Source organism: Mastigoproctus giganteus, chromosome 8, assembly GCF_048544385.1.
Source record: "Mastigoproctus giganteus isolate SK-2022 chromosome 8, ASM4854438v1, whole genome shotgun sequence".
In the NCBI taxonomy this organism is placed as follows: Eukaryota; Metazoa; Arthropoda; class Arachnida; order Uropygi; family Thelyphonidae; genus Mastigoproctus; species Mastigoproctus giganteus.
In genome coordinates this window covers 43757382-43772021 of record NC_143582.1, presented here as the reverse complement: position 1 = coordinate 43772021, position 14640 = coordinate 43757382, and the positions used below count along the sequence as shown (strand labels likewise).

The 14640-nt window shown below is 37.8% G+C and overlaps 1 protein-coding gene across 1 annotated transcript in view; it reads left to right on the top strand.

Annotated features, from left to right (window-relative positions):
* Positions 1–14640, top strand: part of Rack1 (Receptor of activated protein kinase C 1) — an 82620-nt gene that overhangs the window by 25781 nt on the left and 42199 nt on the right. Inside the window, exon 2 of the mRNA XM_090379331.1 lies at positions 1314–1485. Coding sequence (XP_090235457.1) covers positions 1314–1485 — 172 coding nt within the window. The remainder of the gene's footprint in view (positions 1–1313; positions 1486–14640) is intronic.

The window sequence follows — 14640 nt, the reverse complement described above, 5'->3', positions numbered from 1 at the left end:
TATGAACCTTGAAAAGTATGGCCAAAACTAGAAAATATGATTATAGTTCATTATTTTATGGCTTTCAAGTATAATAAATGGTAAGAGCATCCTCAGTGTGTTGTTTTTTAAACAATTTATTTATTTCAAATGTATTTCTAGTCAGGATCCTTGGATTTGACTTGCTAATAGCACCTGGCTTTGAGACTGACTAACTCAAGATACTGAGGATGAAATCCACAACTACTGACAGCTGGTCTCGAACCCCGCATGCTCCACATTCAGTACAGCCTAGCACCCTTGTTAGCATGGCTACCGGGCCTTTTAAACATTGGAAAATAGGGATGGTTAATTGGAAGAAAAAGAATATTTTTAATTGGGCAACACTAAATGGATTAGTAGCATTTGCAGGGTCCCTTGGGCAAGGGAAGATGCCCTCCCCCCAAAGATTATTCCAGTGCATTTTCTGTTACTGTATCTGTAGACAATGATCTTCTGTGGTGCTTTCCCTCCCCAAAAAATGCTCCAATCATTAAATAAAGTTATCATTGTGTAGCCTAAAATGTAAAAAAGCCAGCAGTTAGTTGGCTAACTGTTTTTAATATTGTTAAAAACTAATGATGCAGAAAGACAATTTATACTGTACTTACCTTTTATGTGTGCATTTGGTTTATGCAGAACAGTGATTTTCCTAAATGATAATTTTACAATAGGGGGTTTTTTTTTTTTTTTTTTTCAGAATGGTTTCACGGTCATTGTAAAAATGGTAAAACTATTCAAAAGTAAAAATGGAATACATATGAAAACATTAAGCGTTATTATTTTTAAGTAATGCACCTGCACAGTCTTCTGCTGAAATTTTAAGAAGTGATGTTGCATTTTCTTACTTTCCACCTGCAGTCTGTGAATTAGGAGTTGTATTCAGCTGTAAACATTTGTTGCATTAAAGGAAATTGTTTTTGATTGTGATAAAGACAACCAAAAAAAAAAAAAAAAAAAAAAAAAATTTTTTTTTTGTTGTCATTAAATTTTTTAATGGTTGTGATAGTGTAGAACACAAATTACAGTGGAAATGATAAAACTTATATAAATGATGTTCTTATCGACTTAAACTAAATCAAAGATGATTTAAATCTATTGCACTGTACAAGTTTTCTACATTTTTTTTATAGAAAATTAAAGCTTATGAAAGTTAAGATCTGCCAAGATTTTTAATGCTTTTAAAATTTGGAATTAACAGAACATGTTTGTTCTTAACTTGATTTTGCTGTCTTTTATTATTTAAATTTGAATGAAAATGATTAATTTTTTTTATATATATAATTTCTGTACAGATAAGACCCTTATTATGTGGAAGTTAACAAGAAATGAAACAAATTATGGTATACCCCAGAAGCGCTTAAGAGGTCATGGGCACTTTGTAACTGATGTTGTGATGTCTTCTGATGGGCAGTATGCACTTTCTTGTTCGTGGGATAAGACTCTTCGCTTGTGGGACTTAACTGTGTATGTGTCATCTTATTTTATTTTTTATCAATCTATATATATAACAAAGAATATTACTTAATTTTACAATTCCTAGATAGCACGCACAAGCAGCATATTAAGAGAAGTTTAATAGATCAGTGAATTAATTTAATACTTCAAGAAAAGGATAGAGGGTAAAGGTAAGTTTAGATATATTTTGTGTCTGCATTGCATATGCAATTCAGTGACCGTTGGGAGGCTCAGATCTTTAGTGCATGACATTTTTCTGAGGCATTTGAGTTCTCTACCTGAAAAGCAAGTTTAATTGTCCATGCCATAAAGATGCTGATTTAAAAATATAAAAAACCTTCAGTGTAGTCTCCTTCACACCTTATGACTGCTTCCCAACATTTGGGTAATTTTTACATGCTGTCTAAATGCCTGCTGAACTTAAACTCTTGATATGTTGGGTCATGGCTGCACTCAGTGCTTTTAGAGACCAGAAATCTTTTTTCTTGCAACGTTCCCGCAAACTTAGGGAATAGATCACAAAAGTTAATTTTTTCTTCATAAATATAGTCAACCTTTTATTCAATATGTTTTGGAAGCAAAAGATTGTTTACTTAGAGTTAAAAATGCTAACAACCTTTTGTCTGAAAGCCAATGCTATTTTGTCTTTCAACATCTCATAAATGGCACATCTGCTACAGAAAGTAGTTCCTTTTTATTTATTTTTTTTTTTAAATGTGGTATAAAATTTCTTTTCTCTCAATTATCCTGATTGTAAAAAAAAGGTTTGCTTCAATTATTATTAATTCCTTTGTTTGACAAAACATTTAATGTGTATACAAAGTAAGTTTTACATTTTCCACTCTTAACAGCTCTCTGAATTGGAAAATGGGAGTGATTGTTTCATGTTTATAATTTTATGACTAACTTTGTTACTTTCATCTTCAGCAGCATCTTTTAATATTGAAATTTTGAATTAAAAATTAATTTGAAATCTTTAACTTAGTGTGACTGGCATTGGGTTAATAAGATCACAATTGGGAACTGAGTATTTACTCTGATTTTATGTATGGATTTATGTTTCAGAGAAATTCTGTTATTTGGACTGAAAGGTGGTAGATAACTCATCAACCAGTGCAATACCACCACTTTGCTTATTGGAGGCTTGAAGTGATGGAACCCATGTTTAGTCTCCAGAGCTAAGTTCCTGTCAACCTTTTCCCCGTCTCTTCCATTGTGCAGTATGACTGATGTCTTTTGAGGTTATGATGAACATCATGACGAGAACCAAACTGTCTTACATTTTGAGGGTACAGCTCTAAAATGGTGTTCGCAGGCCAGCCGCTAGTTAGTACACCAGATGAAACCTATTGGTAACTCTCTAGAGGCTTCCAGATCAGCTAGTGTATAATCTTGCTACCTCTACTCTGCCAGATAGTGACGAGAGGGAGTCTGAGTATTGTGTATTCTGGGGGGGGGGGGCATTGTTGAGGTCACGTTATGCCAAGGATCTGGGTATATTCTTACCGTGTGTATGCCATTTCCAAAAATTTCATTACTTTATACAGCGTGCCCCCAACTTTTTGTTACTATTGAATACATGAATTGTCAAACTAATAGAGTAAGCTTATCTGTGAGAAGATCTAAACCTCCCAAACACTTCCTAGTTCATTTCACAAATATACATGGTGTTGGTTCTAATCTCAGCGATGTCCATTTCCACTTAGTCTGCCAAACTCCATGTACTTTGTCCAACAGAATCTCAGTTATTGGTTGATTCAACCACTGTTAATCTCAGCTGCCCAAATTATTCGCTGTATGATTGCTTTTGCCTCAAAGGTGGTACTTGTGCATATGTCTGTTCTGATATTCCCTCTCAGAGACTTGGTAAATTTGGAATCTCCTCTTTTCAATCTTCTCTGGCTTAAAATCTCTCTGCCTCATTCTGTCAAATTCATCACTAATCAATTGGAACTCTTTAATTTCCTCTCTTTGCAACTTCACTATCTCAGTCCAACTTTCCTAACAGTGAGGTAATTTTCCTTGGCGATTGTAATGTTCACAACTCCAGCTGGCTTCCGTTCTCTAGTCACACAGGCCCAGCTGGTCGAGATGCTGAGGCTTTTGCAATTACTGATGACCTTGCACAGATGTTCATTTACCTACCAGAATACCAGACAATCCTAAACATACAGCCAACACGCTTGATCTTTTTCTCACAAACAACTCTTCTAAGTACACAGTCAAAGTGAGTGGTCCTTTAAGCACCTCAGATCACAACTTGGTGATTGTTTCTTCTCCAATGGAGCCTTTATCTCATGGGTATTTCCAACCTCTCATTGTTTGGCATTAAAAGACTGCAAAATGGGATGACCTGTGAGATTTCTTTTCCTTGGTCAGATTACTGTTTCAAAACTTCTGATATCAACATTTGCTCAGATCATGTTAGTGAAATTATCCTTGTAGGAGTAGAATCCTTTATTCACACTCCACATTAAAATCTCATACTTTATCTAAACCTTGGTTTTCCAATAAATATGTTAAATCTGTTCAAGAGAAGAATGTTCCATGTCATAATTGGCTTGTTTCCAATTCTTCAGTTTCACTTTCTGCCTACACCAAAGCTCGCAACAATTGTAAAACAGTTATTAATCAGTCCAAACTAGAGTTTGAACAGGCTAAGAGTAGAAAACTTGCTTCTTGCCCTAATTATAGCTGAGCATTCTGGTCTCTTGCCAAAGCTATTGGCACAACTTTTTGCCCATCTCTGCTCCCACCTCTGTCAAAACCAGATGGTTCTATTGTCACTTTAACCAAGGATAAAGCTGACCGGCTAGCATCCCATTTTTCTTTCAACTCATGTATTAATGATCTTGGTAAAACACCTCCCATCATTTGCAATGTGCTCCTATGGTCTTCTGTCAAATGGATGTCAGAAGGATTTTGACAAAACTTAATGCTAAGAAAGCTCCCTGTCCTGATGGTATTTCTCAAAACCTGTGCTCCTGAACTTACTCCTGTTCTTTGCCACCTTTTTTCTCTTTCTTATTCCAAAGGCGTTTTTCCTTCTGCTTGGAAATTTGCTCATATCCAGCCAGTTCCTAAAAAAAAGGTTGACAAATCCCTTCCATCCAATTATTGTCCCATTGCAATTACTTCTCTTTCTAAAGTAATGGAGAAATCAGTTATATGCCAACTCTTAAAACTAACTAGAAACCTTCCTTCTGATCAACAGTCACCAGTATGGATTCAGTCAGTGTCAATCCACTGGTGATATTCTGGCTTATGTTACCCATTTATGGACAAACTCAATGGAAAAGTTCAGTGAAACACAATCATTTGCTCTTGACATCTCAAAGGCTTTTGATCGTGTGTTGCATAAAGGTCTTCTAAACAAGCTTCCATCTTATGGTTTGCCAACTTTTTTTTTTGCAATTGTATTTATTATCCAGTTTTCTCTCTGACCACTCACTGGGTGGTGATGGTAGATGGCTCTCTGACTTCTCTACTAATGCTGGTGGCCCCCAAGGTTCAGTTCTTTCCCCTGGAAATCCTATCCATAGTTTTGATAGCACATTGCATTCCACTTTCCAGTTTGAGAAACCTTTCCCTGCACAATCAGCTTCTACTTCTCGATTATCCACTACCAATTCCTTAGATGCCAATCTCCAGGCAAAGACAGCTTAGTTCATTTTAATCCTTCTAAAACAGTCCTGTCATATCTTGCAAAAAGGATTCTTCTGCTCCTGTGCTTATCTTTGGTGACATTCCGATTTCTAGGCAAGATGATATATATATCTGTTTTGTGGGTTACTCTGACATCTAATCTCTCTGGGCACAAGCACATTACAAATATTGCTTACTCTGCATCTAAAAAACTTGTTTTCTCTTTTGCTCTCTGTTACTTTTCTTCCAAACAGCTGTTCATTCTGTACAAATCGCAAATCAGCCCTGCCATGGAATATTGTTCCCCCACATGTGGATCGATGCCTCCAAAACCTCTCTCAGGCTTCTAGATTCCATTCAGAAGAGGGCAATTAGGTCTCATCTCTAACAGAGTCTCTCCATTCTCTGTCCCAATCGTACTGTTTCTGCTGCATGCCTTTTCTACAGATACTTCCATGGGCACTGAATTGGGTTTTATAATTCCCGCATCTTTCAAAAGTCTGAACATGCGCTGCCACCAGCCAAACTCCATTTACTGTCCAACTTCAAACCCACAGAACCAACTTTTCATCTTCCTCGTTTATTCATTCAACTGCCGTTTTCTGTAACAACCTTCCTTCATATGTATTTCCTGAAAATTACAGTCTATAGAAGTTCAAATCTAATGTCAACAAATATCTTCTTTCGTCTTCTCAACCTCTAACGCAAGCACGGTACTGAGTACTATATTTTATAATACCTCGTTATCAGAATTGGTGATTTAAGTCAAATTTAACCCATTTTAAAATATCAAATGAAAATAAACAAGAGAAACGAATAATGATATTATGTTTTTAAGCATTTTCATGGTTGCTGATCCCGCAGATGCTCGCATGGCAACTGGCAGTACACGTCTGTATTTTTGTCAGCTGTTCTTGTTTAGCCACAAAATCAAAGTAATGATTTACTTTGATTTTGTGGCTAAACACGAACACCTCATTTGTCTCACAGGTGCTGTGTGGAAATGAAAATTGCCTATAAGGAAGATAAGACTTTAGCTTGCATATCATCTGTCTGGTCAATTGCAATTACTGTGAGGTTAAAGACACTGCAAAAGATTCTGTTGTGGGTATTAATTCCCCATTGTGTTCCTCCTAAACTATATGCTTTACATTGTCTACTCTCACATTCAGCTATCTATTCATGTTTTTCATATTTGACTTCTCATTAATATGCAGTCGAACTTGGTTATGATTAGCATCAAAGGACCAACAAAATTTCCTTGTTATAACCATTACTTGCTGTATCAGTGATGAGTTAAACCTACCTCCTATGTTTTTTTAAATTCTCAGTAACTTGATAAAAAGATAAATTCAAAAAACAAAAGAAATATTAGAGAAAATAAAATTATATTAGTATATACCTATATATTATTTGTATTAATATGCTTGTGTAAACTATAGTACATTTAATATTAAACACAATTTTTTTTTTTTTTGTCTGTAATTTTAAAACAATACACTTAATACTAAACAGTTTATTTCTGTGTAATTAGAAACAATACTGTTTAATAATATAAACATGATTTTAATTAGTCTTTATATATGAATCTTAAAATTGATGTTTGTTTTAAAGATTTCCCTTTGATATTTCTTAAGTTTCCCCTTAAAACAATCAATGCATTAAAAGTTCCATTACTTGCCTCAGTTCCTTCAAAAAAATTGACTGTGTCCATTGCACCTTGAGATTGTTGCCACTGATTTTTATTCACCTTCAGTTGTCATCATATCATTATCGCAATCGTTGTCTTTACCATCATCATTATAGTCTTTGTTGAGCACATCATATACAGGGTCACTCTCTGCAGAAGACCTAGTTAATAAGTTGTCGTCATCTTGTACAGATTCATCGAAGTTATCTGTATTAAGACCTACAATGTTGTTACTTAGCAACCATTCGGATAATGGTAAGTTGTTTTCTTCGTTTCCACATTCTTTATCTGCAATTGAATTTCATTTGAATTTAATTTTCGATTTCTTGAAACAATTAGGTATGGTTGTTGAAGTAGTAGTAGTGGCATGTGATGAAAGAAAGCAAGTGCAGCATAAGAAAGCTTATGCAGCATCAGCCAAAAAAGGAAAAAAAAAATCACACCATTCCTTCCAAATGCCTGTCCAGTTCCTCCTTAAATTTATATAACCTATCAACTTCCACGACAGATGGAAGTTTGTTCCAGCAATTAACCACCCGCTGGCTAAAGGCAAATTTCTGCACATCTATTCTACACCTGTCTTTTCTTAATTTGAATTTATGCCCCCTTAGGTTCATAATCTGAACAAGTGGAAGGATGCCATCAGAATTCAGCGTGCTCAACCCATTCAAGGCCTTATACACCTCAATCAGATCACTGCGCAGGTGCCTAGTCTCCAGCCACTGCAATTTGCAGAACTTAAGCCTCTCTTGATAAGAGGATCCCTTCATTCTCCTCACTAATTTTATTGCCCTTCTTTGTACACGCTCAAGTAAATCTACATCCTTCCTAAAATGAGACCTCCAGACCTGTACGCAGTACTCAAGGTGTGGCCTGACCATTGCCTTATACAGAGGTATAATCACCTCCTTTTCCCTGCTGGCAAAATTCCTATATATAATTGACAAAACCCCATGACCTGCCCTGGCAGTCTGTCTGCATTGCTCAGAAAACTTCATATCTGACTGCACAATTACTCCCAGGTCTTTTTCATTTTCTACCACCTTAAGTGTAGTACCACACTGTTGGTACGTTCTCTGGGGTTACTTCTACCCATATGCAGTACTTTGCATTTGTCAAGGTTAAACTTCAGTTGCCACTTCTTAGATCCTGTTGCAGTAGTACACTGCCATTGTTTTCATTAACAACCCTGCCAACCTTTGTATGATCTGCAAACTTCGACACTAAGCCTGATATACCTTCATCAATATCATTGATAAATATACAAAACAACAGAGGACCCAGCACCGAACCCTGTGGGACCCCACTAATAACATTAGTCCACTAAGAGCAGTACCCATTGATTACCACCCTCTGTCTTCTCTCACTCAACCATCCTTTTATCCATTGTAGCAACTTACCCTTAATACCATTCTGCTCCAATTTGCACAATAGTCTTCCATGCACAATAATGTCAAAAGCTTTCCTGAAATCCAAATATATGATATCAAAATTATTTTTTTGCATCCAGTTCCTTTGTAACCACATCATAATATCCTATCAAATTTGTCAGACAAGACTTTTCCTTAACAAACCCATGCTGTGTCTGAATTATTGCTGCAGTCTTGTCTAGATGATCCTGCAATGCATATTTAACCAGTGACTCCATTATTTTACCCAGAACAGAAGTTAAACTAACTGGTCTGTAATTACTTTGAACCGTTCGATTCCCCCTTTGTGAGTTGGGGATACATTTGAACATCTTCAGTCCATGGAGACCTTCCCTGAGTCCAGGAATGCTCTCATAATTATGGCTAAGTTTTGCTTAGTTGCTTTGCCGCCTCCTTTAATATAACTGGATAGATCCCAACCACCCCTGGTGCCTTTCTTATGTTTAACTTCGATAATTTCTCCTCCACTTTGCTCTCAGTTATTACAAAATCATTAAGTACCCTGCTACAATTTGATAACCTTCTGCCATTTTCAAACCTTAACTCCTCATGTGTGAATGTAGATGCGAAATACTCATTCAGTTTGTTTGCTATCTGAGCAGGCTCATCAACAGTCGAACCATCGATATCAAGTGGACCAATCAGACTCGCCTGCATAACCTCCTTTGTCACCTGATTACAGACTAGCTTATATCTGCCATAGGCTTCTGAGTCGCGTGATAATTTATATGTATCCCATGCATTTGTCTTCTCTGTCACTCACTCAGTTCATTTGATAACCATTTAGGCCTAAACCTCGAACAATATTTCTTAACAGGTATGAAACTTTTAGTAGCATCCACGATTAATTCCTTGAATGCTTCCCACTTTGAATTTACTGTTGGTAACATCGTCAGTTGATCCCACTGTACAGAATTTAAAAACTGTCTGAGATCACTGTACTCACCTTTACGTAAGCAAAAACCCTTTCCTTTACCCCCGATGGTAATTATATCTTTAAGTAAATCCCACATCAGTACACTGTGATCACTGCCACCTAGTGGTTCCTTTATCTGCAAATTCTTAATACACGAATGATCAATGCTGATAACCAGATCAAGAGTATTACCCTCTCTGGTTGCCTCTCGAACATGCTGCTGCAGAAAACAATCATCCAGTAAATCCACAAGTCTTACTAGTGTGTGAGTGACCAACCCACAAGTACCAGTCAATATCTGGGAAGTTAAAATCACCCATTATAAGACATTCTGATTTACTAGCACACTATTTCTCTGTACAATTGTTCATTGTACTCATTTGAGTCAATAGGCCTATAACACACTCTTACTCTTATTTTTGCTTTCACAGTGCTTATGTCACACCAAACTGACTCAACAGTGCACTGTTCATCTACAGTAATACCCCAACTTACGCGAACTCGGAGTTACTCGGTTCTTGATTTTTTCGTTTGGTGTATATTTGAAATTAGCTTACCAGTGATTTGGAAGTCAGATCATAAAGCTTGGGTGACAGCTTCCGTTTTTGAGGACTGGTTTGGTCACCACTTCAAACCCAAAGTCGAACATTATTGCAAGTCTAAACAGATTCCATTTAAAGTGATGCTTCTTATTGACAATGCACCCGGTCACCTTCCTGCTACCCTAATTAATTTCGACCCACGTGGGAAAGTTGTGTTTTTGCCTCCAAACACAACCAGCTTGCTTCAACCAATGGACCAGGGTGTCATCAAAACATTCAAAGCTTACTACACGAGGCGTTCGTTTGCACGTCTGAATGAAGCTATGAGACAAAATAGTGAGATATCTGTTAGACTTTTGGAAACAGTTCAATGTTTTATATGCCGTAAGAATCATCTAAGAATCTTGGGATGAAATTCACAAAAAAACATTGAATGGTGTCTGGAAGAAACTTTGTCCATTTTTTTTCAAAAACGAGAGAACAACGCCAGAAACTGATCATGTCGCTCATGTGATAGAAGTTGTTAATCTTGCCAGGCAATTAGATTTGGAAGTCCGTGGCGATGATGTCAACGAGCTGTTGGATTCACATAGTCAGGAGCTGACAGTGAATGAGCTCATAGAGATGCGTGAGCAAAACGTCACTGAAGTATCCGACACTTCAGACCCAGTTAAGCACAGAAAAGCACATGACAATTGCAAGCTTGACAGGTCTCAGCTCAAATATGTATTTATATGCAAAGTTGTACCCCGACTTACGTGAATTCAACTTAAGCGATATTCGTCGGACCCACCTATTGCGTAACTTCGGGATATTACTGTATATCAACTGGATGCACTTCTTTTGATTTTATGTTTTTCTTAATTAACAGCATGACACCTCCTCCCTTCCTATCCTTTCTGTACACATTGTACTCCCCAAATTCCAATTCTGCATTCCTGATATCAGTGTGACACCACATCTCTGATATCCCAACAATATCTGCCTTTGATGTCTTGACCAACACTTCAATTTCATCAAATTTATTTACTATACTTCTAGCAATGATATACATGCTCCTATTCCTTTACCCACCTGTTTCACGATGACTGCCATCAGTCCCTGAAACCCCCAGCACCCCTCGCTCCAGGTTGCTACTTATTCTAATAGAAGTTGTGCAAGAATCACCTTCACCTCTGCCTGTGGCTACTTTTAACCTTTAATCTGTGAATTCCCCCCCCCCAAGCTAGCAGTTTTCTGACCCACCTAACACTGCCTTGGTAGCATCAGCAAATATTCTTGCACCCTTTCTATTTAAGTGTATCCCATCCCTGTAGAAGCAGTCTCTCCTGTTAACAAGCACAGACCACGCTGAAAAAAAATTCTACCCATTGAGCATTGCACATTCCCTCCAGGGCCGAATTGATTGACAAAGCTCTCATCATGTACTCCCTTCTATCGTGTCTGGGAAGAATTGCACACACTTTAAAATTTAACCGTAACTCGTGACTTTTTTTTTTTTTTTTTTGCAACATTGACCTATACTTTTAAGTAAATCTGCAGATCTACTTTTGATGTCATTGGTGCCACTGTGTGCAACAATATCACCTTTTATGCCCTTAAAAGATGATATATGCTTTACGTCATCAACTAATATTCACAGAATATTAGTTGATGAGAATATTAGTTGATTAGATAATTCACAGAACACAGTTCCTAAGGCATTGGCAATCTCTCCAGGAGAGGAGATCTCCTTCCCATTCCAGTTAATAATAGGAGAAGGTGGTACATGATATTTTCCACTTAGCTTCTTTATTTTTTCCCAGATTATTCGGGTATCAGTATCTTTGTTGATTGAGGAGGCGAATTTTACCCATGAATCTTTTTTGGCCTTTCGCCGAATGAAACGAGCTTTGGCTCTCAGTTTCTTGTAGTTAATAAGGTTGGCAGTGGTGGGATATTTGCGGAAGGTATTCCATGCTGCATTTTTTTCCTTTTTCGCTTTATTGCAATCACCATTCCACCAGTGATTGGTATGCCGATGGTTTCTTATTTGAGACTTTGGGATGGCTGTTGTTGCAGCTGTTAGTATCTGCTTTGTAATATATTCGGTGGCAGCGTCAATAGGAAAAGACGTAATGACATCCTCATCAAAAGATACATGATTGGTAAATTTTGTCCAGTTTGCTTTGGAAAATTTCCATTGAGTTTTTGTTTGCGTTTGTTTGAAATGGGTGGATTGAATGCTACAAATCAGCGGAAAGTGATCGCTGTTTAGAGGATTGTCGTGTACTGTCCATTCTATGGTTGGGAACAGGATCGGAGAGCAGATTGAGAGATCGATAGCAGTGCTTGACCCAGTAGGAAAATGGATGTAGGTGGGTAAGCCAGTGTTCAACAGTGTCAGATTCTCTCTATCAAGTAGCATTTCAATAAGTTCGCCACGTCCATCTGAGACCAGTGAACCCCACAATGGATGATGTCCATTAAAATCGCCTAATAGACAGATTGGAGATGGTAATTGAGAAATAAGGCTTTCCAGATCCTGAAATGTGCATAAATGGTTTGGCGGAAGATATATCGAGACCACTGTCAATGTAATACCGATAACTATACGGGTTGCAACAGCTTCTAATGGTGTTTTCAAAGGAATCTGCCTGGAAGGGACTCTTGATTCCACAAGAACAGCTACTCCTCCATGAGGACTGTTAGTTTCAGATCGATCTTTTCTGAAGATGGTATAATTTTTGACTGAAACGGAGACTTGTGGTGTTAAATTGGTTTCTTGTAAGCACATAGCAGCGGGTTTGAAATGGTGAATTAATTCATAAATATCGTCAATACTGCTGCGAAAACCTCTGCAATTCCACTGTATGATCTGTTCCATTATTTAGTTCTGTGGGTGGAAGTTGAGTCTGTCTGTTTTTTGTGGGTGGCTTGTTTACCTCTTTCGAGTTTTAATTTTTCTTTTCTTAAAAAAGTAGGGCGTTCTGAGTCATTAATTTCTTCCATATCTCCATTTGCATGTATTTCCAGCAGATCCTGATTAGTTATGTCATCAGTGTCCATGCTTGATATATGAGATTGCTTTGCCTCAACAGGATCTGGTTGCTGTAAATTATCTACTGTTTGAGAACGGGGAGGTCTCTGGGATGGAACTGTTAGTGGTGTATTACTGCATTGGTCTACTACGTTTGGTGGAGATGGGTGTTCATTGGATAGGACTAACCGAGCCCAGTTGGAGATCGATGTGTCTGGAGGAATGGTCACTTCAGTCTGACATGCTACTGATTGGTGACTGTGTGTAGCAGTAGCATAGGTGTGTTTCGGCATACTTAATTTTACTTGTTTTCTTGCCTCTTGATAGGAAACCTTATTTTCAATTTTATATTTTTGTATTTTTTTCCCCAACTTCCAGAGGTCGCAGTCTTTGGAATAAGCGGGATGGTTGCCTTTGCAATTCGGACACTGTGGAGTTGGTGCCTTACATTCTGTTTGTGTATGAGTTTTACACCCACAGTTTGCACAAGTTGCATCTCCACGGCATGCTATCTGGGAATGGCCAAATTTCTGGCATTTGAAACATCTTAGAGGGTTCGGGATATAGGGCCGAACGCGACAGTTTAAATATCCTGCCTTGACTGAAGATGGTAGATTTGGAGAACTGAATGTTAAAATTATACTCCGGGTAGGGACTAAATTGCCATCTTTTCGGATAATGATCCTTTTTGCTTGAGTGACGTTTTGTTCTTTAAGTTCTTGAACTATTTCATCTTCGGGGACGTTCAATAAATCCCATTCAGTGATCACTCCCTTTGAAGAATTGAGGGTGGTGTGTGGTGTGATTTGAACTGGGATTCCACTCAAGGTTGTCAGACGTAGTAGTAGCTCAGAATGTCTAGAATTGGTGGTCTCTATTAACAAATCTCCAGATTGAAGACGTTTCACCATTTTTGGTGAACCTGCAGCATGTTCTAGGCATCTCTGAATGGTGAAGGGGGAGAGCTTGCCGACAGGTTGCGTTGACAGAGAATGTATAATCAGGAAGGCTGGTAATTCCTGTCTGCCAGTGTCTTTCTTCATTCTCTTTGAGATAGAGGAGTCATGGTCAGTGTCATGTGTCTCATTTAATTGAGAGCTCTTCGGCTCTAAGCGTGGAAAATCACTTGTTTCCATCTCTGCTCCTTTTAGCCCCGGGGGTTGTCTTATCCCCCAGGTTACCAGCCCCGCCACGTGGAGGCAGGAGCGGTGCCACCAGTGACCAAGCGGTTGTAGAAGTTAGTTGTTTGTTATTAGTAAAATATATATACTAAATAAAGAAAGGTTGTTTCCCTTTCTGTGTTCTTACTTAATACTTTAAGCACAGAACAACTGGAAGTAAATTAAATAGAAAAAGACACTAGAAATCAAATAAAACGTTTTCTTTAATAAGGGCACTCTATAGATCACTGAGAAAATCGCTTGTCACTATCGCTTGGCACTCGGGGCCATTTACTGAATGATGCATGGAACAACGTTACTATATGTAGTCTTATAGTTACGCTGGTTGTTTTTATTTTAGATAATTTTTTGTAGATTACTACTTAATATACATAAAACCATTATTTCGTTTCAACCTTGCGATTCTCCAATGCATCACAGCCTAAAAAAAAAATGTTCAACTTGTGAAATGTTTGCCGAACTCTCTCTGGAACAGAACATGATCTAGACCTAATTGAAACATGACCTAATTTCTAGAGTGTCTAGAAATTAGGCATCATTTCAGCATCCTACTGGACGTCTATGAGAGCTTGAGGTGTAGGGTAGATGCCTTCGAAGAAATTAATATGAGGGGCCCATCAAGCTCTCAGCTACCCAGCTCAACGCCAGAGCTCACTCCTGGACATCAGGCAACACTGGCAATCTCCAAGGCAGATTGCAGTGGTCCCAAAGGAACTAGTTATTGTTGGTGACTCTATTGTC